Consider the following 26,759-nt stretch of genomic DNA (forward strand, 5'->3'; position numbering starts at 1 on the left):
GAACAGGTGAATATATATACTGAGATCATGTGACAGATCATGTGACACTTAGATTGCACACAGGTGGACTTTATTTAACTAATTATGTGCCTACTGAAGGTAATTGGTTGCACCAGATCTTATTTAGGGGCTTAATAGCTAAGGGGTGAATACATATGCGCGCACCACATTTCCGTTTCAAATGTTTTAGAATTTTTTGAAACAACTTATTTATTTAATTTCACTTCACCAATTTTGACTATTTTGTGTATGTCCATTACATGAAATCCAAATAAAAATCTATTTAAATGACTGGTTGTAACAAAATAGGAAAAATGCAAAGGGGAATGAATACTTTTGCAAGGCACTGTATGTTGGATATAATGAGTGTGTATGCCTCCACCTGTACCAAATACATAATATGCCATAAAGGCACTTTCGCTGTTGTAGCATGTTGCTGTAGATTGAATTTTTGTAGATTTTTGTAGCAGTTTTGTAGATTGAATCGTTATTGACTGGGGATCAATCCGTGCTTGAGTGAGTGGTAGAATGGTCTGCTTTTGCCTGGCCTTGACTTCCTCTCTCTGTGGTGTATGTACTCTATGATGGGGTTGACTGTGTTTTTAGACGATGTTAGACTGTGGTCATTGTTCGCAGGCTCTATCTCAAGTCCTTGTGTGGCAGAGAAATCCAATATAAATGCAAATCTCTGTCCGTTAATGCATTTTAAAGGCTGGGAATCAGCATTACTGTAATCAAAGGAGGGAGATGGAGGTTGTTATTAAAAATGAAAATGTTTATGAAAATGTCATGATGGTGCTTATTGATTGATCTTGGATGTGGTGTTTGTGGTGTGCGAAGGGGAGTCTTGCCTCACACTGTCATTGGGCCAAGATTCATTACCAACTGAAAATCTATCCAGGGTTTGAATCGATTAGCCTCCACAACGATCTACAGAAAGATTACCCCGAGGCATCACTCAGATGTCCACTCCAGCAGCTCTATCAGAAGTGGCCTTATTTTGTCTAATTTAGTTTCGCAATTTTCCCATTGCTGAAACGCTAACTTGTGATTTGTGGTAGTCATCAATGTGATTACAGAAAAAAAGCACCTTGCACAGATTGTTTTCTGGCACAGATTGATTCCTAGCTTATACAGCGCTGACGGCGTCACCTAAACTGCCGTCAAGTTCAAGAGATGTGGGGCTGTATTTTAAAAATGACAGACTTGGACCTATTTCTCAACAAATGCCATTTTGTCAGAAGGCCTCCGGAGCACCTAACTCAACAACTTTGGCAATTGGTGTTCAGCACTTTTCAGCACAAGCTTCATCTTTGCATGGATATTTCATCTGGAGAAAGAGAGATCCTCAATCTCTCTCTCTTTCTCACACACACTGTATAATAGTCAGCGTAAGTTGCGAATGAACATAGTTAACTCCTGATTTGGTTTCCCCCTCTATTTCACTAACTCCTCTTAATCCACTTTATTCCATTTGATGACATCGTTAAATGTGTTTAGACTAGGTGAATTTCTTGTCTGGATCGTCATATTTGTGTGTCACCAACCACATTAGGATCTGTATCCTCTTACAGTATTTAGATTAACACATTTTATGATTGGTTCTGATGGCATCAGTAAACCTTTAGATCTCAATCCATCATATAAATTTGACCATGTCCTATTTGTTCAGTTGCCTTTCACATTAAGGGCACAGGTCTATCTCAAAGTTGCACAAGATACAGCAGGTGTAAACGTTACAGTGAAATGCTTCTTGCAAGCTCAACAGTGCAGTGCAAGTATCCACATGTCACACACTTGCCGTTCACTTAGTTTGTATAATGCTGCTATACATAAACACAACGGTACCATACTTGCAAACATTAGAAACATTTTAACTTGGACCTCCGTCTCAAAAAATGTGCATCAGCCAATTCCCCCAGCAACATTTTATTTGAGGAAAATACACTCCACTGTTGGTCCTCGAGTCAAATAATCCCTATGTGACGAAGTAGATGTAACATAGACGCAGGGAGTCAGGAAGCAGGTGCAGTTGGTGAGTTTAATAACAACGAACATGGAACTCTACAAACCAAGAGAAGTGTCTGACATGGAAACATGAACAAAACTAACCGATGACTAGTAACAAAGGAGTGCTATATGATGAGTAAGTATTTAGGGAGTAATGAATTCCAGGTGTGGCTGATGATGAGATGCAGGTGTGTGTAATGGTGGTTGCCAGGTGTGCGTGAAGATGGTTTGCCAGGACCGCTAGTTAGTAGACCGGCGACATCGAACGTCGGAGGGGAGGAGTGGGAGTAGACGTGACAGTAGATGATTATAAAAAATGCATATAAAACATTGTAGGCCTACATTCAGGTGTACACGTCCATGTAATATAGTCTATGCAATATCGCTATTACGCCATAGCAGTGTGTTTGTCTGCAAGGCTGAAGAAAGACTTAGCTCTTGATGGACGTGTAACCCTGAATGTAGGCCTACAACGTTTTATATGCATTTTTATAATCATCTACTGTCACGTCTACTCCCACTTCTCACGTTCGACGTCGCCAGTCTACTACCTAGCGGTCCTGGCAAACCATTATCTTAATTTTCAAGCTGTTGGCTGCACTTCACTTCTTAACACTAACACAATAAATGTAATTCTACATTTCAAAGGGGGAAAAAACTCATGCGAGATATAAACCCTTGCCATAATCTGCAACTACCACAAAGAGCTAGACATTCTACACTGTGAGCTATATGACCAGTCAGTCTAATGCATGTGATCTAGTTGCTTTGATTATCAGAACGTGCCATTGGACTTCTGTTAAGTGCGCTTTCATGAACAAGTGTTGGATCATGTCCAAGTTCGTTGACAATTTTAATTGGCTGAATTGAACCGGATATAATCACGGACAGTTTACATTAGTAGTATTGAAGCACACATCTACCAATATCCTCACACTCACACCAAGCACAGCACATCGACCATGTTTGGTGGGAAGGTTTGAGATACAAGACATGCTCATTTATTTGCCAACCAGTTATAATGCGATTTGTCTAATGCATGGAGATTATGCACTTCTATAAATGAACATTTCTTCATCAGTTTAATTAGACCGACTTGATTAGCCTTAAATTATTGTTATACATTCACCACTGATCTTCGGCTTCCCATGTGCAAACAGTATGTCCTTGTTAACCTAGGCTTTAAACTGTTCATCAAACAGATATCACTCTAGTCTTTACTTAATCTACACCTTTTCTTCAACTCACATTTTTTGTTGTTCACCTTTACTGTCGCTATCATCCCTCCATCCCTTTGATGCTTTATTTTGTCCTTTCATTGGTAATGCATACAGTGTTGTGCACCACCCTAATGCAATGTGCTATTAGCCCAAATAACAAAGTATGCCTATTGATCTGATAAGGACAAAAAGAGAGGCATTGAAAGGAGCCAAACTCATTCACAGGTTTAATTGTGAATAGTCTGTCTGGAGAGTGTTGTTGGGCCCTTTGTTTTAAGTGCCGGTAGAAGACAAATCTTTTGTCCCACTCAGGCTAAGTTGAATGAGTCTGGATGATCCATCAGTAATTAGATAGAGCAGGGGTGGATCATTTAGATGCAGTCGGCAGATCTGAGGCAAGGCGAGGGGAATGTTTAATTCAGGGGGCAGCCGCAGTTGTCCACATTCTGCAGAGAGAGGGGGTGAGAGAGAGAGAGAAATAAAAAGTGAGGGAGAGGGAAATAGAGAAGGCATTAGGGAGCGAGAACAAGGAAGATGGCAGGAGTGGGTCTATGTGCAGGTGAAGGAGAGCGAGATCATTTTAGATTTTTTTTTAATTAAAATTTTACCTTTATCTAACTAGGCAAGTCAGAGACCGGGGCAGAGGAAACCAGTAAATCTGCGTCATGGGGGGGGGGGGGGGGGGGGGGGACAGACAGAAACAAGCTGACAGAGAGGTCAGAGTCAAGTTGATAAATAATCAGGGACTCCTTTACGACACGATACTCCCTCCAATGCCCCCTCCTCTCCAGCCCTCCTTTCAGCACTTGCAGGAACTTCCCAACCCTGCACTCGTCTGTGGTCACTTACCCTCTACGACTGATTTTATATCCATGACGCCAAATATTTATCCTCCGGGAGCAAGGTTTACCATCTCTCTACTGTATAATTGCCATCACCACAATGTTTGTGAGACATTTTTATTGTGCCGCAAAAAAAATATAAAAATACAACATTTCCCCTCGGAACAGCAACAGCCCCCCCAATTATAATCACACCCCGAAACTGAGTCAGCCAGTCAGTCAAGTCAGAGAGGCTCAGCTGTAAGTTAGGGAATCAAGAGGGCTGATCTGGGGAGGGAGTTTTCTTGTCTCTTCCCTCCTCAAACCTTGGATAATCAGCCCCACTGTGGGATTAGTTAATTACTGGCAGGGAGAGATGGTAATTATACGGAGGAACGGAGCTAGAGGAAGTGTCGGGGTTAAGTACTGACTAATTCACTGTGTGGGACGCTGCTTGCCTGGCTGCCAGAGTCCCCCGAGACTTGCCCACATCGCTTCACCCCGGGGAGGAAGACGATAGGAAAGGATGAGTGCCGTAGATCCTGCACCATGGAATTTGAATGTGTACCATTAGATGCTATAGATTCCACATGTGTTAGCTAGTTATTGAATACAGACCTAATTGTAATATCAGATATCATAGATTTAGATGGTTCTGAAGATATACTGCACCATGGATTTTAAATGCGTACCATTAGATGCTATGGATTTTAATTGTGTTGTGGTGATAGCATAGCTGTTTAATGCATACTGTAGCTATCATATAGATATTTCTGCTTCTAAAGATGTGAAATGCATACTATAGATACCATAGCATACATGCATACATTATGTAAAAATATAGGCCTGGTAGATGCCTAGAGTTCCAGTGGATGTCTACTATAGATTACATAGCATATTTGTAAATATACAGTATTTCCAAATATATGCTTTGCAGATCTGATAGATTTCAATGGCTGATAGATTTCAATGGATTTCAATGGCTGCATTTCCCAATTATTGTCAAAAGTTTTTATCTGATTGGTCAAAATAACAATTGTTGGTAAAAGATCAGAATTTTGCTGGCTGTGTAAACAGAGGCAAATTCGTATTCCTATTCTATTTAGGGCATCAGTGGAAGTTATTGCTTAGAGAATTCAGAACAGCAGCAGATGGATGAGATACAATAAGCGGCAGCTGGAGCATTGGCAGTAACATTTGTTTAATTTTACTAAATGTTTGTCTTGACCTTGACACCTCTCATTCTTATGAGTAGTCTGAAAGTGTTGTTGTTATGAATTAGATTTGCATCGAATGCAACACAGAGCTAGTGTTTTATCAATCAACAGAAAAGTGAGCTATGAAGCTACACGTTTCTATTGGCAGATGTTTGATGAACAGATGAAATTGCAGGCCTAATGCAGTTGCTTTAGACGGCACCAACATCTTATTCACAGCATATTTTTCAGTCATTATTCCCATACCTGTCTGAGTATATTTAAATGCAAGATCAGATGCTGCTGATGCCTTTTCCGCTTTTATCAGTTTCCACTCTTCTTGACCAATGATGTCACTTAAAACACTTGAGTACAGTTGAGTGTAATACAACTAAAAATGTTATCCTCATTATTTTCTCTATCTCCTCTAATTTGCAGTATATTATGTGAGCCTAAATTAGTTTAGCTGCAAGATCTCTCTCTCAGATGTGTTAATCAGCAGTAGTTATTCTATTACATTGTTGATTAGATCCAGACAAGTGGCCAGGCCAGTCACCTGCAGGTCTGATTCCAGCATCATGTCCTGTAAACCGCTAGATTAAAGGGAATTAAGAGATTGTCGTGATTAGATCCATTTCAGGGTTCATAGCACAACAACCTCAATGTGTTCAATTAGCCTAGCCATCAAATTCAATCTATTGAAATATAATCATAGCAGCGTGTTTAAGCAATAAGGCATGAGAACCCTGGGATTATCCTGTGATAACTCCCAACTAAGGGCTGTTTTTAGGCCCAATGCGAAACCAAGGGCCGGGAAACAGCCCTTAGGAGGGAGCTATCGCACAATAATTACCGGGTTCTCATGCCTTATTGCTTTTATAAAACTGTTGCCAGCATGTTTTCACTAAAAACATTATTTTAATGACTAAAACATTTGTATTTCATCCCGTCACCAGACAATACAGTCTGGGCAAAATCTACATATTAGTTCTGAGGTTCTGAAGTTGCTAACCAAACAGGCTGGTGTCACGATGTTCGTAATAATGGGGGTAGGACCAAGGCGCAGCATATGTTGAGTTCCACATATTTTAATGAAAGTGAAACTTAAGTCAATACAAAAACAAATAAAGAATAAACGAACTGTGACGACAATTCAGTGCGAACAGGCAACTAAACATAAACAATATCCCATAACCCACAGGTGGAAAAAATGCAACTTAAGTTTGATCCCCAATTAAAGACAACGATTACCAGCTGCCTCTAATTGGGAATCATACACAAACACCAACATAGAAAAATAAACCTAGAACCCCACATAGAAATAATAAACTAGACTAAACACCCATAGTCACGCCCTGACCTACTCTACCATAGAAAATACAGGCTTTCTATGGTCAGGACTTGACAGCTGGTCGTTTATTGTATTCAAATGTTTTGACCCAGTCGTTCATTCAACTCCACGTTGCTACTGTATTAACAAATGACTTCCATGTCAAATAATTGGCATGTAGCTGGCTAGCTAGAGGGTCAAAAGTGACAAAAGACAATAACTTCAATAAATAATGATTTACTAAATCATGTATAAATAGGCAACAACCAGCTGATTGTCGAGTCAATAAGATCGGGAAGATCGCTAGGTTAAGGATAACATTAACGTTCCTTCTCCTTTGCTAGCTAGCTAGCCAACAAAAGCTAACACATGATCACATCAAGCAACTGAAATGACTGCAAACTATGTTTGTTTTACATGTGTTTCTATTGCCTTTTCTTTGGATATATCCGTTATAATGATCCTGATATTTGCCAGGAACAGATAAGCTGTCAGTCTCGTCACGTTCATATGCATGGCAGTGTTGGGATCGCAAAAAATTACTTATACATGTTGCACAGGTCGGATAGGCACACAGCAAGGCTTAGCCCTGCTGTACCAAACCCAGCCCTGCTGTACCCAGCCCTGCTGTACCAAGCCAAATGCTAGCCTAGTAGCACGTGGAAAAAATGTCTAGATGTTTTTTTTTCTGGGGGAGATTAAGTTTATGAATGACTGGCTGGGCTGTGGGACAGTGGATGAATCTTGTTAAATCTAATTGAACTGTTAACAGGCATTACCAGTGGAATGCAGGGATTGTGATGCTATAACCCTGCTATCAACCATTCCAAATGTAAATTAAAAAAAAAAATATTTGTCAGCCCATCCGGGATAGTAATTATTTGTTGCTGTAGCGATACATACTTTTAGCTTCTGTTTTTTGCAACCTTACATCTTTGTCCTTTGTCTTGTCGTGTCCCATGTATATATAATTTTATATATTTTTCTTCGCATATCTTTTTTCTATTTTTCTAAACATCAACTTCAAAACACTCTCCTGCAACCCGCCTCACCCAATGTGGTGTGGATCTGCTTTTTTCTAAAGTATTTTTCTTTACCTCTGAATCGGAATCCCCCAACAGAAGCTAGCCAGCTAACTAGTTACTAGCTAGTAGTCAGCTAACCACTGCTAGCGGTCATCAGCTACCTTTAGCTCGGAGAGCTCTAGTTTGTGCAACGCGATTCAAACCAGAGCATACCGGACATATTTTCTCTCCATATCCCCGGAATCCTACCACAAGCTCTTAACCTTCTCAACTGGATCATTTCAACCTTCTCACCTGGATTATCGCAGATAGCTAGCTGCAATCCGAATCCGACTACTCCTGGCTAACGTCTCTGTCCCGAAGCAAGCACCAATTATCCTGGAGCTAGCCCATGCTAGGCCCATCTCCCGGCTAGATGAAGAGGTCCATCCACCACTCCTGGGCTACAATACCTATTTTGCCAACTGGCCTGGACCCCTTTTACTGCCGGTATGGGGTACGGAACCCCGACGATTCTTGAGGGGGTTACTCAACTGGCTCCTACGTCGCGACGTCCCCTGAATTCCGATCTGCTAGCCGCGGCCCGCTAGCTGTCTAGAGCATATCGGACTGTTAGCTAATAGGTCCATCGGCCAATTTCTCGTGCCACTATTCCTATTTTGACAATCAGCCTGGACCTCTTTTACTACGAAGCCCTGCTTATCCATCATGACTGGACTACCGACGTAATCTGCCCGAGGGTTTTTTTCCAACTGGCCCCTCCGTCGCGACGTCCCCTGAATGCCCATCTGCTAGCCTGCTAGCCGCGGCCCGCTAGCTGTCTAGAGCATATTGGACTGTTAGCTGAATAGATCCATTTGCCAATTGGACTGGACCCCTCTGCTACACGGAACCCTACTAATCCATCACGACTGGTCTATTGACGGAACCGCATGAGGAGGCTAAAACATACTTTCCTCCATCGCGACGTCCCTTTAAGGCCCTTCTGCTAGCTTGCTATCCCCGGCCTGCTAGCTGTCTGAATCGATGTGTCCCCAGCCATCCCAACCATTCACTGGACCCTTATGATCACTCGGCTATGCATGCCTCTCCCTAATGTCAGTATAACTTGTCCATTACTGTTCTGGTTAGTGATTATTGTTTATTTTCACTCTAGAGCCTCTAGCCCTGCTCAATATGCCTTAACCAACCATTTAGTTCCACCTCCTACATATGCGATCACATCACCACTCAATGCCTAGGTTTACCTCCAATGTACTCACACACTACCATACCATTGTCTGTACATTATGCCTTGAATCTATTCTATCGCGCCCAGAAACCTGCTCCTTTTACTCTCTGTTCCGAACGTACTAGGCTACCAGTTCTTATAGCCTTAGCCGTACCCTTATCCTACTTCTCCTCTGTTCCTCTGGTGATGTAGAGGTTAATCCAGGACCTGCAGTGCCTAGCTCCACTCCTATTCCCCAGGTGCTCTCATTTGTTGACTTATGTAACTGTAAAAGCCTTGGTTTCATGCATGTTAACATTAGAAGCCTCCTCCCTAAGTTTGTTTTATTCACTGCTTTAGCACACTCTGCCAACCTGGATGTCTTAGCCGTGTCTGAATCCTGGCTTAGGAAGACCACCAAAAACCCTCAGATTTTCAGCCAAAATAGAACTGCCAAAGGGGGCGGAGTTGCAATCTACTGCAGAGATAGCCTGCAGAGTTCTGTCTTACTATTCAGGTCTGCACCGAAACAATTCAAGCTTCTACTTTTAAAAATACACCTTTCCAGAAACAAGTCTCTCACCGTTGCCACTTGTTATATCCCACCCTCTGCCCCCAGCTGTGCCCTGGACACCATATGTGAATTGATTGCCCCCCATCTATCTTCAGAGCTCGTGCTGCTAGGTGACCTAAACTGGGACATGCTTAACACCCCGGCCATCCAACAATCTAAGCTTGATGCCCTCAATCCCACAAATTATCAATGAACCTACCAGGTACAACCCCAAATCCGTAAACACGGGCACCCTCATAGATATTATCCTAACCAACCTGCCTGCCAAATACACCTCTACTGTTTTCAACCAAGATCTCAGCGATCACTGCCTCATTGCCTGTATCCGTAATGGGTCTGTTGTCAAACGACCACCCTCATCACTGTCAAACACTCCCTAAAACACTTCAGCGAGCAGGCCTTTCTAATCGACCTGGCCGGGGAATCCTTGAATGATATTGACCTCATCCCGTCAGTACAGGAAGCCTGGTTATTCTTTAAAAGTGGCTTCCTCACCATCTCAAATAAGCATGCTCCATTCAAAAAATGTAGAACCAGGAACAGATATAGCCCTTGGTTCACTCCAGACCTGACTGCCCTTGACCAGCACAAAAACATCCTGTGGTGTATTGCATTAGCATCGAATAGCCCCTGTGATATGCAACTTTTCAGGGAAGTTAGGAACCAATATACACAGGCAGTTAGGAAAGCTAAGGCTAGCTTTTTCAAACAGAAATTTGCATCCTGTAGCACAAACTCAAACTGTAAAGTCCATGGAGAATAAGAGCACCTCCTCCCAGCTGTCCACTGCACTGAGGCTAGGAAACACTGTCACCACCGATAAATTCACTATAATTGAGAATTTCAATAATCATTTTTCTACGGCTGGCCATGCTTTCCACCTGGCTAACCCTACCCCGGTCAACTGCCCGGCACCCCCCACAGCAACTCGCCCAAGCCTCCCCCATTTCTCCTTCACCCAAATCCAGATAGCTGATGTTCTGAAAGAGCTGCAAAATCTGGACCCATACAAATCAGCCGGGCTAGACAATCTGGACCCTCTCTTTCTAAACCTATCTGCCGAAATTGTTGCAACCCCTATTACTAGCCTATTCAACCTCTCTTTCGTATTGTCTGAGATTCCCAAAGATTGCAAAGCTGCCCCGATCATCCCCCTCTTCAAAGGGGGAGACTCTCTAGACTCAAACTGCTACAGACCTATATCTATCCTACCCTGCCTTCCTAAGGTCTTCGAAAACCAAGTTAACACACAGATTACCGACCATTTCGAATCCCACCGTACTTTCTCCGCTATGCAATCTGGTTTCAGAGCTGGTCATGGGTGCACCTCAGCCACGCTCAAGGTCCTAAACAATGTCATAACCACCATCAATAGGATACATTACTGTGCAGCCGTATTCATCGACCTGGCCAAGGTTTTCGACTCTGTCAATCACCACATTCTTATCGGCAGACTAAGCAGCCTTGGTTTCTCAACTGTCTACCTCGCCTGGTTCACCAACTACTTCTCTGATAGAGTTCAGTGTGTCAAATTGGAGGGCCTGTTGTCTGGACCTCTGGCAGTCTCTATGGGGGTGCCACATGGTTCAATTCTCGGGCCGACTCTCTTCATCAATGATGTCGCTCTTGCTGTTGGTGATACTCTGATCCACCTCTACGCAGACGACACCATTCTGTATACTTCTGGCCCTTCTTTGGACACTGTGTTAACTAACATCCAGATTAGCTTCAATGCCATACAATTCTCCTTCCGTTGCCTCCAACTGCTCTTAAATGCAAGTAAAACTAAATGCATGCTCTTCAACCTTTGTGAAATGTTGCAAATACATTTTATGTGAGGGGATACGTAGATATTTTGGACAGACTAAATTCATGGTTCTTTCCAAGTGGCTTCTAGGTTATGTGGCATATGCTGCTCTACCATGATTCAACTGCTTTGTATTTCGTTAGTGTAAATTCAAACAAAAGCAACTAGCTAAAACATTACTGTTATTCAGCAAATACAAGTTAATGGTTTAAATGCAGTTTCTGCTTGTATAACTTTGTTCTGTGGGGTTAACATGGAGTCAAGTGAATACTGTTTTTTTGTGTTTAAAAAATGTGGCTTTGCAGGAACCTCTGAATATATAGTGTGCAGGAACCTCTGCAGGAACCTCTGAATATATAGTGTGCCCGGACCTGCCCACCCATCCAGCATCACTACTCTGGACGGTTCTGACTTAGAATTTGTGGAAAACTACAAATACCTGGGTGTCTGGTTAGACTGTAAACTCTCCTTCCAGACTCACATCGGCTTCCTATTTCACAACAAAGCATCCTTCACTCATGCTGCCAAACATACCCTCGTAAAACTGACCATCCTACCAATCCTCGACTTCAGCGATGTCATTTACAAAATAGCCTCCAACACTCTACTCAACAAATTGGAAGCAGTCTATCACAGTGCCATCCGTTTTGTCACCAAAGCCCCATACACTACCCACCATTGCGACCTGTATGCTCTCATTGGCTGGCCCTCGCTTCATACTCGTTGCCAAACCCACTGGCTCCAGGTCATCTACAAGTCTCTGCTAGGTAAAGCCCCACCTTATCTCAGCTCACTGGTCACCATAGCAGCACCCACCCGTAGCACACCCTCCAGCAGGTATGTCTCACTGGTCAGCCCCAAAGCCAATTCCTCCTTTGGCCGACCTTTCCTTCCAGTTCTCTGCTGTCAATGACTGGAACAAACTGCAAAAATCACGGAAGCTGGAGACTCATATCTCCCTCACTAGCTTTAAGCACCAGCTGTCAGAGCAGCTCGCAGATCACTGCACCTGTACATAGCCCATCTGTAATATAGCCCATCCAACTACCTCATCCCCATACTGTATTTATTTATTGATCTTGCTCCTTTGCACCCCAGTATCTCTACTTGCACATTCATCTTCTGCACATCAATCACTCCAGTGTTTATTTGGTATATTGTAATTACTTCGCCAACATGGCCTATTTATTGCCTTAACTCCCTTATCTTACCTCATTTGCACACACTGTTTATAGACTTTTTGTACTGTATTATTGACTGTATGTTTGTTTATTTCATGTGTAACTCTGTGTTGTTGTATGTGTCGAACTGCTTTGCTTTATTCTTGGCCAGGTTGCAGTTGTAAATGAGAACTTAATCTCAACTAGCCTACCTGGTTAAATAAAGGTGAACTAAAAAATTAATAAATACAAAATCACACTCACCAAAATGCTTTTCAACCTCTGATCGTTTCCGAGTCAACACTTTCAAAAGTTTTAAGATCATAACAATTACACAGTAGATACGGCTCAAACACACACTGCAACTATAATTAATGTGAATATATAGTGTGAATATCAGTGCTTTACCATCTGAAATACTTTTATGGGAAGCTTCAAATTAATTTGGCAATTTTTGTGTTCTGAATTACAATGAGGATGGTTGAGGCTTTCTGGGTTCGGCCCATGCTTAGCCCCATCTCTAATTCTCCCTCTCTCGTCATCGTGATATTTTGACCGGTAGTTCTACAGGTTAAAGGAGAAATACACTTTTTTGGGATCAAAGCTATTAAGTGAAATTGAGTAGTGCCAGAGAGCTCATACTGCGCTGGAAGGAGAAATTCAACATTCCCCAAAACCAAAACCCCCACCAAAACCCCCATAGTTCTTGGTGTCCCAGGTTAAGAAAGGCCTGGTGGTCTCCATAGCAACCAACACGTGATGTCCTCTCAGGTCTAAAATACAGAAATTACATTTAAAAAGTGTCCATGTGTATGTAAATGAAACACATTTGATCAATTTCATCATGCAGCATTATTCTCCAAAGTTGTTGGGACATTATTTTATGAAAACCCTGCATTTTATGTTTTCAGTTAATACAGTACGTCAGGGTTTGAAGTTGCTTTTCTGTAGAGATTGTCCATGATTTGTGCAAGGTATTGTTGATTGGTGAGACTTTTCACTTTGCACAGGTATAAAAGACCAGCACACCATTACTTGGAGGTAAATATTCACAACTGTCAATCCTCTCTAGTTCATGTCAAGATATGTCTTACAGACACCTGGGAACATTAGCACTGAGTCAGTCTGATTAGTCAGCGCTTGTCTATTTGTCACAACAACAAAATGAGTATATATAGAATATATCTCTCCAACACAGCCTCTCTCATCATTCCCCGTGAAGGACGTATGGGAACATCAACAGGGAAACTATCAGATTCATCACCACCACGCACATCTATTGTTATGAACTCCGGCTCGGAACAATCCCACCGATGTTTATAAATGCCCCTCTGTGCTGTCTGAACTCCATTATTGCCTGTGGCAGCTGATTCACACAGTACATTAAAATAGGCACGGATTTCACTTTATCATTTCTGGCCTTGATGTCACCTGCTGTGTTTAGAGATCCAGCCCACACCAGTACTGAATAGAAAGCAGCAAAGCAGCACTGTTGAAAGCCAAAATAAAAACCTCATCGATTTCCACATGGCCCTCTGTAGTAAAAAAGGCAATTGGATTAAGATTTATTCCATAATATGTTTAAAGGCCTCGGCGGTTCAACATTATCCAGGAATTCAATTGTATATCTGTGGCTGTTTGATTTATGGCTACTGCTTTAGTTGTCTGATGACAATGAAAGCCCTGATTGTAGTGCTTTTTCCCCCTCTGGCCATCGGTATAAAGCACACCACCGCCGCACAGGAGAAGCTTTAAGGTTTGAGATATAAAAATCTAAATCACTGGGGGTCCTCACTATGGAACAGTGGGATAATAGCTTAGAGATGAACTACCCACCAAGGGACTTCAACACTTGGGTAATGCCTAACAACCCAGATCTCAACATGTGGGGATAATTGATTTCAGTTAGGTATTACTTCTCTTGTATGTATGGCTCGCAGAAGGGTGCTATCTACTGTGTCATATCAGCCTGATAATACCTGAGTCATGATTGGTCCACTATGGTAGGAATAGGATTTTGTATGAATATTAATCTAATTTAAATAGAATTTCCTTCAACAGATGTGGATTGGTTGTACAGACAGAATAATGAGAGTGTTCTAAAATGAACCACCCTATCCCTTGGAGGGTGAAGTAATATATGGAATGGACACTTGTGAAAAGGCTGCCACGTACACTAACTAAAAATAAGATATGGTAAATGTTCAAATCACTTAGCATTGTCTGTTTGATCTAAGAGAGATGTTTGATCTAAGAGAGATGTTTGATCTAAGAGAGATGTTTGATCTAAGAGAGAGCCCAGCTTGTGAGGAATGGAAGGAATATGTCAATACAGTGTGGAGATGCATTTTACCACATCATTCTTCTGGGAATTATAATTACTGGATCACAATCTATCCCAAGCAGCATGCCAGCTTTGCCTAAAGAGACATCCGTGTAAGCAAGCCTCATCGGAACATGAAGGCTTCTGTAACACCACCAGAGCCAAAAAGATAGGCCTACAGTAGTGTAGGATCCTGTATCTCTACTGGAAAGCTGAACAAGGACACATATTGGTTTTCACAGCATTATGAAAATGGTATTTGTAGCTGTCTTTCTCGGACACATAGAGCTGTCAGAGAACAGTGTGGTTCAGAGCCCATTCAGCCGCAATGGATTATCTGAACACCCTCTTTTCATGTCACCCATTTCTAATGGGGAATTGAATCTGGGTGTGGGATTACTTTCAGAGCCACTGCCTGGTGGAGTGTGCACTTTATCGCTCTATAGAAAGCGATTAGATGCATCTAGGACAGCGACTAAAGGTTCCTTAGATGGTGAGTTTCTCCTGATCCCATGGAAAAAGGTTAAAGCTGTCTGTCAAATCTGTGGTAGCTTTTTAAGACTGGTGTATATCATCGTAAAGGTAATGTCTACCATGACATCAAGAGCTATATATGCTTACTTGATTAGAAAATATATAATATGAATATATTTCATTGAGCGTTATGTGGGTTAGTGTAGGATGTAATGTTCTCCTTCAAATTAGTGTTAGACGGCAGCTAAGTCTAGCTTTTCAAAGCCTGATTGTCTCTCAATCCTCGGGGCGTCGACTTTGACAGAGAAGATAGTGCCTTGATTGGCCACATTTGTCTCTGAGCATTCTTCTCCCTCCCTCCCAATTACACATGTTCATATTCATCTCCTGCTCGCTGCATAATAAGAGGCAGATTGAGAGTGGTAGCTCAATGTGCGACAGATTATGCTTAATTATGGACCGTGCACTGTGGATGTTCTTTTTCTTCAGGCCTGCAAGATGTTCACATCTGAAATAGAAGCAGACATGACCAAAGCCACCAGTACAGTCATTAGTTGTTGCATTCCCTGGTGAGATATGTCCCCATTCACCACTCATAGAAATCAGGGGGAGCCAGACACTTTTGATTGCTCTAATGTCTTGTCTCAGCTCTGGGAAGACGAGTAAACAGAACAAAACTGCAGAGAGAGGACTCGATAAATAATTGGGCGGGAATGAAATGTTCCCTCCAAACGAGGTTGCAGGGGAATTAGTGGAAGATGGATAGCTCTTCCCCAATGTTCTTCCTGGCATCAAACACAATAAGTTGAAATGCCTTTCGAAAGTTTTCCTGGTGGAAAACATATGAATAATCTTTCATTTGCATTGTGAAGAAAGGAAAATAAAATACTGGCATTTTATTTTTGTTGTGGTTTCATATTTGATTAAAGAAAGCAGCATTCTGTAATGTTTTTTGAAATGTAGTGTCATTTCTCATGAGCACAGACCAGGGGGATGTGAAATGGGTAAATGCTTCAAAAGATCAGTTGGCAGCAGGAAAAAATGATGTTTGGAAGGTCTTGGAATCTTTCTCCCTGCTAGCCATAAAACATTTTAGTTGAAGCATAAAAACAACAAGAAGATAGTAAGATTAGATGAGGCATTTACAGAGGTGCATCAATATATCTGCAACTTGTGTCATGATGCATTAGTAAGCCATTAAAGTGTTATCTGAATTGATTTAGACTATTACGAGGACATCATCTTCACACACACACACACACACACACACACACACACACACACACACACACACACACACACACACACACACACACACACACACACACACACACACACACACACACACACACACACACACACACACACACTCTAATGCCTGATGGAAATGATAATCACACCGTCTCCCCCATGCCTCAGATTGCAGTGGCACTGCTATTTATCTCATAAGTTTCTTTGAGGGATCATTCAACTGGGCTTTGAGTTGAGGGATTAAGCAGTGAATCATGTAGCCAGTTCCATCTGTTGGCCTGCTTAATCTGGGCATATGGACCCAAATACATATGGCCAACACATATTTTTCTTTGCTAATCGTCCCGAGCCACGAAGAGAGGGATGTACTTAAAACAAATTGATACATAGCAGAGAGAGAGAGAGGGAGAGAGAGAGATGAGATTTTGGTAAATCTGATCATCTCTCTCAGTTCTCTTGGCATGGTTATTATCGCATTTGGTGCAGGTCTGATTTATCATTCCATTTGGATGCGTGTGTGTCCAAAACAAACACACACACACAGTAAGTGCTCGCTCTCTGAAGAGGAGCCCGACTGAATCAGCATGCACCGGCACACACCACCGACCATTGTGCTCTAGAAAATTGCTTATCTTTTTGACATTGAAGAATTGTGATATTTTTGTTTTCTTCTGAAGAAAAGCCAGTGGAAGGCAGTCACATATCATCTACTGGATATCTGATATGAACAAAATGGCGGATGAATTATGGGAATACAAAGAAGAAAAATATGATACTGCCATATTATTTTCTACTCATGTTGGGTATAAATTGGTAAATGCAGGACCTGTTACTGATAGATAGCAGTCTACAATTCCTCTATAATCTATAACTGATGTAATAACATAACCAACTAATCAGAGGCAAATCTACTTTTAGTAACAGATCCATTGCAAATCTGTTATTTTGAGAGTCTGTTTAGAGTCATGATAAGAAAAACATTATTCTTCATAGCCTTTGTACTCACACCACCTGCTGTTTTTGTCTGCATATGAATACCATTTTATTAACCCTTTAAAACCCTTTTATTACCTGTTATCTTACCAGAAACGTTGACAGAGACCACTCATTTACATGTCCCCTTTGATACATTATAGTCAATTAGCAGATGCTCTTATCCAGAGCGACTTACAGGCACAATTAGGGTTAAGTGCCTTGCTCAAGTGCACATCAACAGGTCAAATCATCACACTATCATGACTGCTAGCCAATCTCTCAATCACCTGTAAAAGTAGGCATATGTACTATGCATGCATGTGACTTTGGACACAATCCAAATACTGAAGTGCAGAGAAAGAAAAAAAGTCTGATGGTAATAGCATGGTGAACACGGCCAATGAAAGGTGTTACCCCGAGCTATGCACAGGGAGATTGAACCCAGCTGATCGACTCTCTGAGAATTGGAAGTAAGTAATAGATCATCAAAAGAAAAGAGGGCCAAGGAGCTCTTTATGAAGAGTGCATTGGTCCTCCTTTCTTTTTGATGACCAATTTAGCCCTTTTACCAAAGAGCACTTTCTATCTACAAAGGCCTACTATTGTGTACCCTAGCAGCGCCTGCCTTCCTTCAATTTGGGCCCAAGGACCTATTCAAAGCTCAATCATGATGAGGGTAGGGGAGTCTAGGAGAGGAAAATACATCTTGGTGGTGTAAAGCATGCTTTAGAGGTCGTTATAGGACAGCAGAATTACTGTTTGCATATATGCAATCAGCATGTACAATGGAATTTGAATTGTCTGTTGAAGACATGGTATTGACACATTATGCCTGGAACAATATTCCTGCGTTTACACAAGCAGCCCAATTCTGATCTTTTGCCACAAATGTTTTTCTTTTGACTAATTGGGCAAAATATAACAATTGAGCTGCCTGTGTAAACACAACTATTGCCTGGATAAGAGAATGAGTCGTTTTATATCCTGCTTTACGTTTCTTTGCACACATGCCAACTATTTCAGCAAATGAGTTAATGAATGATAGACTAGGTAATTGAGTCAGACTTGATTTGTTTGACTAATGTGTAGTGCTATTTTCCCTGGGCCCTGTGTTAACCTGCACTTAGCCTTCAGCGGTTTTATTTCTATCTCAGTGTCGAGAGACAATAGAGGATAAAGTCCAACGCTAAACCACGGGGTCCTTTCACTGCGGTCGTTTCAACACTTTGACTTCCTCATTGACATTGATCCAAAGGACGGGGTTGCAGCAAATGAGAAAACTGAATAGGGCTGCTGCTGGATCGTGAGCCAAACACAGTGGAGAGATAAGCACAAATTGGACCAGAATGTAGCTTTCTTCATTTTGCCCTTCCTATTTGTCTTTCTCTCTTTCTCTCTCTCTCTCTTTATCTCCATCTCTCCCTCACTCGTGCTTAGACAATTGCCCATTGACAGACACACACACCACACACACACACACACACACACACACACACACACACACACACACACACACACACACACACACACACACACACACACACACACACACACACACACACACACACACACACACACACACACACACACACACACACAAAGAGGCACACATGCACACACACACTTTCATATACAGAAGCTCACATATACACACACAGTATACAATTACACACCCACGCATATAATGGACACACACACACAGACACACAACCACGCTACCTATCTCATGAGTGATTTCATGTGGAGACTTAATATGCCTCATTATCTGCCCTACTTTACCTTCAGATTTGTTGATGCAAAACCAGACACAATGCAATTTGTATACATGTGTTCCCATCCCCTTGAAGAGCGGTAATTAGAAAGCGCTTAGATGCTTTTCAAAAGGCTGAGAGAGCGAGATTCACCTGTCATGGAGCCACAACACCTCCATCAAGGGCTGTGTGTGTGTGTGTGTGTGTGTGTGTGTGTGTGTGTGTGTGTGTGTGTGTGTGTGTATGTGTGTGTGTGTGTGTGCTATTGTGCAGGTGTGGGTGCTTTCGTGCAGGTGTGTGTGGGTGTGCATGAGTATGATAGGGTAGATGGGGGGGGGGGGAAACTGCTTCAAAATTGAATTAACGGCCAGTGGTGTCTATCCCAAACAAATGTGGTCTCTCATAAAATCCTCTTACGTTGCAGGAGGACCCTGTTGAATGAGATTTACAAATCTGTCTGACTACCAAGGTGTCAGAATCCAAATTGTTCAGGTACCCAGCACGCAGTATGTGAGCCGGCCTCATGCAGGTAGACTTAATTGTACGTGGATACCTAGCCTACCGCTTCCAGCTGCCAAGTGACATTTTTATTACAGCACCGTCCCCCTCCCCCCATTCAACGTGTAACAATTGTTTTGCGGGCCTGTGTTGCTAAACATGCAAAGTGTAAGCTGTCTCAGGGGAAATTAAAAGGACAACTGCTCCACCAGCAGGATGATTTCAGACAAAGAATAAAAAATCTAAGCTTTATAGCTGGGGGGCTATTTATATATCAGACACCCCTGACCTAGGCAGGGCCAGTCACGGCACATCATACTGCGTCAAACACATATGGAAAAGGCTGATTATGTAATAGCTACGCCATTGTTAAAATGAGTAGCAGGGAGATAATACTGAGTAACACCTGGACTACTGTGCAATGTAATAGATGTAGAAGGCTTTTCTTATTTGTTGGATCACATAGCTAAGTCTTTAGTAGTTGCCCTAGCCATAACCCAGGGTAATGATATTAGTATACCAGCAGTCCTATTACAGATACTAGACCATACCATTTACACAATAGGTCAGAATTGATTCCAAATCAAGATCATACACAGATTTGAAAATGTAATCGCAGGTGTAGCGAAATGCTTGTGTTCCTAGCTCCAACAGTGCAGTAATACATAGCAATAATAAGCAATACACACGTAATCCCCAACAAATTTTAATGGTGTGTAAATACAGTATGGACAGTATAATAGAAAAGGTGTGTACAGTACATCAGTAGTTATATGGGATGAGCCATGACTAGAATACAGTATCAATCAATCAATCAATCAATCAAAATTATTTATAAAGCCCATCTTACATCAGCTGATGTCACAAAGTGCTGTACAGAAACCCAGCCTAAAATCCAAACAGCAAGCAATGCAGATGTAGAAGCACGGTGGCTAGTAAAAACTCCCTAGAAAGGCATGAACCTAGGAAGAAACCTAGAGAGAAACCAGGCTCTGAGGGATGGCCAGTCCTTTTCTGGCTGTGCCGGGTGGAGATTTTAACAGTACATGGCCAAGATGTTCAAAGATGACCAGCAGGGTCAAGTAATAATAATCACAGTGGTTGTAGAGGTTGCAACAGGTCAGCACCTGTTCATAGCCGATCATTCAGAGTTAGAGACAGCAGGTGTGGTAGAGAGAGAGAGTCGAAAACAGCAGGTCCGGGACAAGGTAGCACATCCGGTGAACAGGTCAGGGTTCCATAGCCACAGGCAGAACAGTTGAAACAGGAGCACGACCAGGTGAGTGAGTGAGTGAGTGAGTGAGTGAGTGAGTGTGAGTGTGCGAGGTATACTTAAATTAAGACAGGAGAAATACTCTAGATATAACAGACTGACCCTAGCCCCCTGACACAAACTATTGCAGCATAATTACTGGAACCTGAGACAGGAGGGTCGGGAGACACTGTGGCCCCGTCCGACTATACCCCCGGACTTGGCCAACCAGGCAGGATATAACCCCACCCACTTTGCCAAAGCACAGCCCCCACAACACTAGAGGGATATCTTCAACCACCAACTTATTACCCTGAGACAAGGCCGAGTATAGCCCACAAAGATCTCCCCCATGGCACAAACCCGAGGGGGGCGCCAACCACATATGCAGTGGGTAAAAAAAGTATGTAAACATTATTAAAGTGAACAGTGTTCCATGACTCTATGTATATAGGGCAGCAGTCTCTAAGGCACAGGGTAGCGTAAAGGGTGGTAGCCGGCTATTAACAGTGACTAAGGTTCTGGGAAGGGTACTGGGTGGAGGCCGGCTAGTGGGGACTGTTTAACAGTCTGATGGCCTGGAGATAGAAGCTGTTTATCAGTCTCTCGGTCCCAGATTTGCTGCACCTGTTCTGTCTCCACAGATGGTAGTGGGGTGAATAGGTCGTGACTTGGGTGGCTGAGGTCCTTGATTTGTTTTGTATGGGATATCTATAATAGACATTTGAGTGCAATTCATATGTCTATGAGAATCTAGGTCTATGAATGGGATTCGATTACAGATCCAGGCTTTTTGCCTGATTGCAGGACCCAGATCTGGGTTGGGTTTGATGATGATCATTTATTACTTAGAAAACACAATCAGGACCTACAGAGAATAGGCGATAGCCCACAGCCATGCTTGGCATTTGCCTTGATTAGATAACATGGTGTCTCGATGGCGGGAGATCATGTTCACTGGCAGTTTTCTGCTTGAGGCAGAGCTAAATCAGCTAATTCAATGTCATTACCGAGTACCAAGTGCTTCTATGTTTTTTCTCTTACTTAGTGATGGCAATACAGCAGTTTCCTTTCAATAAGGATGTGATCACAATTTACTTATGCTCTTGTGATAACATTGCCACTAGCTATTGTGAACATTAACTAAATAATCCAATGCCGTTTTGGACTTTAGACGAGTATGGCATTTGTGACATCACGTCAACTGCAAAGATGCTTGCTATAGCAGGTGCCAATTGTAAAATGACCTGACATTTTGATGTTGCTGTTGCATAAATGGTTGTCATAATGCTATCAATGAATATATTAAGACATAAGCATTTACCTGTTCTGTTTTTCTTGTAGGGAGTTTGCGCGTTGGAAGGTGAGGAACACAGCCATTGAGAGGAGGGACCTGATCCGGAACCCTGTGCCGCTCATGCCAGACTTCCAGCGCAGTGTCCGGTTGCTAGGGCGACGACCCTCCACTCAACAGTTCATCGACACCATCATCAAGAAGTATGGAACCCACATCCTGATATCCGCCACCTTGGGAGGTGAGAAAGCATATATCTACTTCTACTTTACTAAGACAACGGTGGTGGGCCACAAAAATGGCTCCCGGGCTACTCCTTATTGTGGTTGGTTTGTCAGTTTTTCCCCCCATTACCTTATTTGGGCAAAGTGCTGTTATATACATACAACGTAATGTCCATTGTCCATGCCACCTTCTTGATGGGAAAATAATGGGAAATAGATGGGATATCAATTGGTAAATAGGTCGTTTTGACAGTCAAATGAGCTTATGCATGGCTGGTAATGATAGAATGGTAACCCCCTCTAAAACCTGCACAGGTTCTTCTCATGGTTCTGTCCTGTTAAGATAACATTTGAGGTGGTTTTATCTGATTCAACATTTTATATCAACCTGTCGCTGAATGGAGCTCATGCATTTTACAGGCAAGGCCCTGCTTTAGAAACATATCTTGTCTGTTTAAATCTAGGATTTCACTTGAATGTCAAACAGTCAGCTTCAATAATTCAGTTAAAGTGAAAGTGGGGGATTTCATAGGTAGACATTTAAAGTTGCAATATCATATACACAAGCCTGCAAGGTGATTTTTCCTAACACACTCATTATGGAATTCAGAAATGTAATATTGTGGGGAAATATGATGCTTGGGTAAAATATAAATAAGTTCAAAATAAAACCAACTCCAAGGAGGATGATTCACTACTACCACAAATGCAGACGTTATTAAAGGTAATGATATAAGGAATCTTGACACAAAGAACTGATTGCAATGTTGCAGGTTATCTTTATTTCTCTCTCTTTTCACTGTTTTCATTCTCTCTCTTCCCCTTTCTTCTCTCTCTCTCTCTTCTCTCTCTTACTCTTTCTTGTTTGCGTCTCTTTCTTCAATTCTCGGTCTTTCTTCCCCCTCTCTCTCCCAACTAACTAAGTTTCACCATATCATGTTTAACCTTGAAGGCATTTCAGAGAGTTATGGCCTAGAAGTCACTCATCTTAATCTCTGGGTTGCACATTAAAGAAACACCATTATGTGAGCCGATAAACCCAGAAACCAGGAGTGTACTGAAAGCTGGCCTGCAGGCCCACAGCTATTACATCTAAGGTGATAAAGGAGTACAGAAAAGACGATGTTCTCTTCGTCAGACTCACTTTATGAGCTAAAAGGAGTCCCTGTTTAATTGGAAAAATAGGTCTGTCTGATGGCCGGCCCCATTGAGAATGTGTGTTGGTGTGAGTGTGTGTGTGTGCATGTAGTATGTGCATGTGTGTTTGCAGGTCTGCAGACACTATTGAACACTGCACATGTTGCCATTGTGCAGTATAATAGTATAATGTAATATATCCTGTAACCCACACAGGTACCATTAACTCCACAATAGATTACCTATGTCTAACAATTCCATTGCTTTTAAGCACCAGTAGGCACTCCTAGCACCAGACAGCAGACGGTGTTAATGATATACAGTCAAATCAATACCTTCCCCTCATATATTGCTTTTATATATCCATCATCTTGTATTATTTCATTACAGTAGCCAATAAAATCAGGGCCCTGTATGGCAATAATGTATATCCATAAAAATAGGAATGACATCATTGACCATAGACTGAGACAGAGCTTAGAACGCTGAAGGCTCAGCTATAGGTATGAATCAATTTAGTCATTATCGAGGCACAGAGCCAAAGAGCTGCCCCAGTAAAATGTAAGACAATGTATTTTTTATGAAAAGATCACCCACAAAGATAAAATATAGCTAAGCCGGCTGGGCCTGACTTTACTGGGGCAAAAGCAGTAAAGTCACATATTTATGTACAGTAGACCTACTTCCACATAAGCCAGAGAGGGGCAAAGCTATAGCGATAGAGGGTTAATGTTGTATCATTATCCTTGTGCAGTAGGTCAAGGGTGTGTGCGTAACCTTCCTTCCCCCGGGGAAGAGCAGGGAGAGTAGGGAGAGAGTGCGGCCATCCTCCTTCCATGCCACGGTACTTCTGTTTCAACCAGACATGAGACATTGGGGATGACTGTCGCCCCCCCGGTCACAGCCACCACAAGCTAAGTGACCAATCCCAATGCATCGCCAAAGGCCAAATAACCAATCACGATGCGGGGGGTCGTGAACATATGTGACATGTTCTTGAATGAGTTCCAGACAACTTGGCTTGTATGCTCTTTGAACGGCAAGGAGAGGGCGGCGGAGGGAAAATGAGCTGTTCAACCTTTACGAAGTGTCAACAAACAGGCGTTGGCTTGCGTACACTTACAGTAGATCACAGAGTCATTGTTTGTTGCTGTGTGAAGGTTCAGGGCTTTCTGCTGGAGTGTTCACTTCTTCCCCTGCGGTATCAGGATGTTTACTTCTAAAGGTCATTCCCTCGATGTGAAAGCAATCCACTCACTTACGCCCTTAACATATTCAACCTTTATAAACACATAATATGGAGTTATTAGGGGATAATAAACAGTTTCTGGTGACATTTTGATGTATAAATGGCAGTTATAGTCACTCCAGACATTATGATTGCAATGAAGCTATAGAGATGGCTTGGAAACTTCAGTAATATTTGTTGCCTAACGATATGATGTACTTTATTGTCCATTTACATGGAAAATCATTCTGTGACTTCAGCATACAAATACACAAACACAACACGATATAGCACATGCAGTACGGGAAACTGAAAAGTTTACATGTTCACTTATTCAAAGTCTCTGCGGCCTACTGTCCGATGTGTATTGGGCCTGCATCTGTCCTTTGTCCCACTGTTCAGCAGCCCCATGGCTACTAGCCACAGATGGACAACAAAGTGTGTACATGAATGAATACTGCTACCAGGCAAAATAGTAAGTCAACAATGGTATTTTATTGTACTGTATCATAAAACAAGTTCCACTTCCTGTCTTCCCGTAGGTGAGGAGGCATTGACCATGTACATGGCCAAGAACAAGCTGGACAGAAAGGTGGTCAACGCCACTCAGAATGTGGAGGCCCTGCACCAGCTGGCCTCCTCCTACTTCATTGACCGAGATGGCACCATGAGGAAACTCCATGAGATCCAGATCTCTACCAATGCCATCAAGGTATGCATCTTTACACACAAAAATACATTATATAAATATGTTCAAATGTGTCACAGTAGTTGGACATCAAAGGAATGAGTTTGAGAAGTAGGGTAATGTCTGAGCACTGTTTGGTAATCCCACAAGTGATCTTTAACTAAGCTTTTGTGATATAAACCGCATTTCGACAAACATGATGTTGTTCTGGTACACAAACACATGCCTATCACACACACCTCCAGCCCCATCCTAGCCACCCTGGAGAGTGTCTTGCCGTCTTTTTGAAGTCCCAAGTGACAGGTGGATGAAGAGGTTCTGGCAGACGGGGTGCTGGGTAGCAGGAAGTCAAGCATGACACAATTAAACAGAATTGACAATGGCTGCTGAGTCAGGGCTGGGCGAAGAGTCGAGGAGGGAAGAAGCACACACAGCGCATTCTCAACAGTATAGCCACTGTAACCAGCCAAACTGTGTGGAGCCAGAGAAGACCTGTCCTGACTATCTTCTTGACTGACAAACCTGCACTATCTCTGAGTCATACCGGTGTTGAATAGTTGGACTGTGTATGTGGGAGATCTCTGAGTATTATGAAGTGTGTGTGTGTGTGTGTGTGTGTGTGTGTGTGTGTGTGTGTGTGTGTGTGTGTGTGTGTGTGTGTGTGTGTGTGTGTGTGTGTGTGTGTGTGTGTGTGTGTGTGTGTGTGTGTGTGTGTGTGTGTGTGTGTATCCTCGTGTGTGTATCCTCAATCATGCGACATCAAAGAATGTGCCTACTCAATGACAAGAATTGTTTTACACTGAGTAAATGACAAATAATTAAATCTGTCTTACACTACAATTACATTAATCATATACAATATCTCATCATATGTTTCAACTGAGGACAAATAGAGTTTATTTAGTGAGGCAGAAGGGTTATCAAATCAACAAAAACAGGTTTATCACATTCATTTCATCCAATAAAATATGTTGATCCCATCTTCAATTTAAGTGGAATGAACAATTGATCCTTCAGGCATTAGATAAGGAAGAAACACTCCATATATATTTCAAATAAGCAAAACAAAGACACTTGAAGGGAACAAAATACCATATAACAAGAAAGACAAAATTAGACAGAATTTAGGGGGAGGAAAACAGTATAACAGAAAATCCATTTGCATTGATTCCCAATAGGAAATAGGGATAGTTTTTTTCTGTTTTGACTGGAAAAGAGGGAAAAATTGAAAGCAAAAATAATATTATTTGAGGCCACTGCCCACACAAATGAAAGCTGATACACATACTATTGAAAGGTTTATGCTTTGTC

The 26,759-nt window shown here is 42.1% G+C and overlaps 1 protein-coding gene across 1 annotated transcript in view; it reads left to right on the forward strand.

Moving 5' to 3' along the window:
* brinp1 (bone morphogenetic protein/retinoic acid inducible neural-specific 1) overlaps positions 1-26,759 on the forward strand; it is a 139,814-nt gene that overhangs the window by 46,857 nt on the left and 66,198 nt on the right. Inside the window, exons 3-4 of the mRNA XM_055936740.1 lie at positions 22,222-22,412; positions 25,303-25,472. Of these exons, the coding sequence (XP_055792715.1) occupies positions 22,222-22,412; positions 25,303-25,472 (361 nt within the window). The remainder of the gene's footprint in view (positions 1-22,221; positions 22,413-25,302; positions 25,473-26,759) is intronic.

Source organism: Salvelinus fontinalis, chromosome 10 (genome assembly GCF_029448725.1).
Source record: "Salvelinus fontinalis isolate EN_2023a chromosome 10, ASM2944872v1, whole genome shotgun sequence".
Taxonomy (NCBI): Eukaryota; Metazoa; Chordata; class Actinopteri; order Salmoniformes; family Salmonidae; genus Salvelinus; species Salvelinus fontinalis.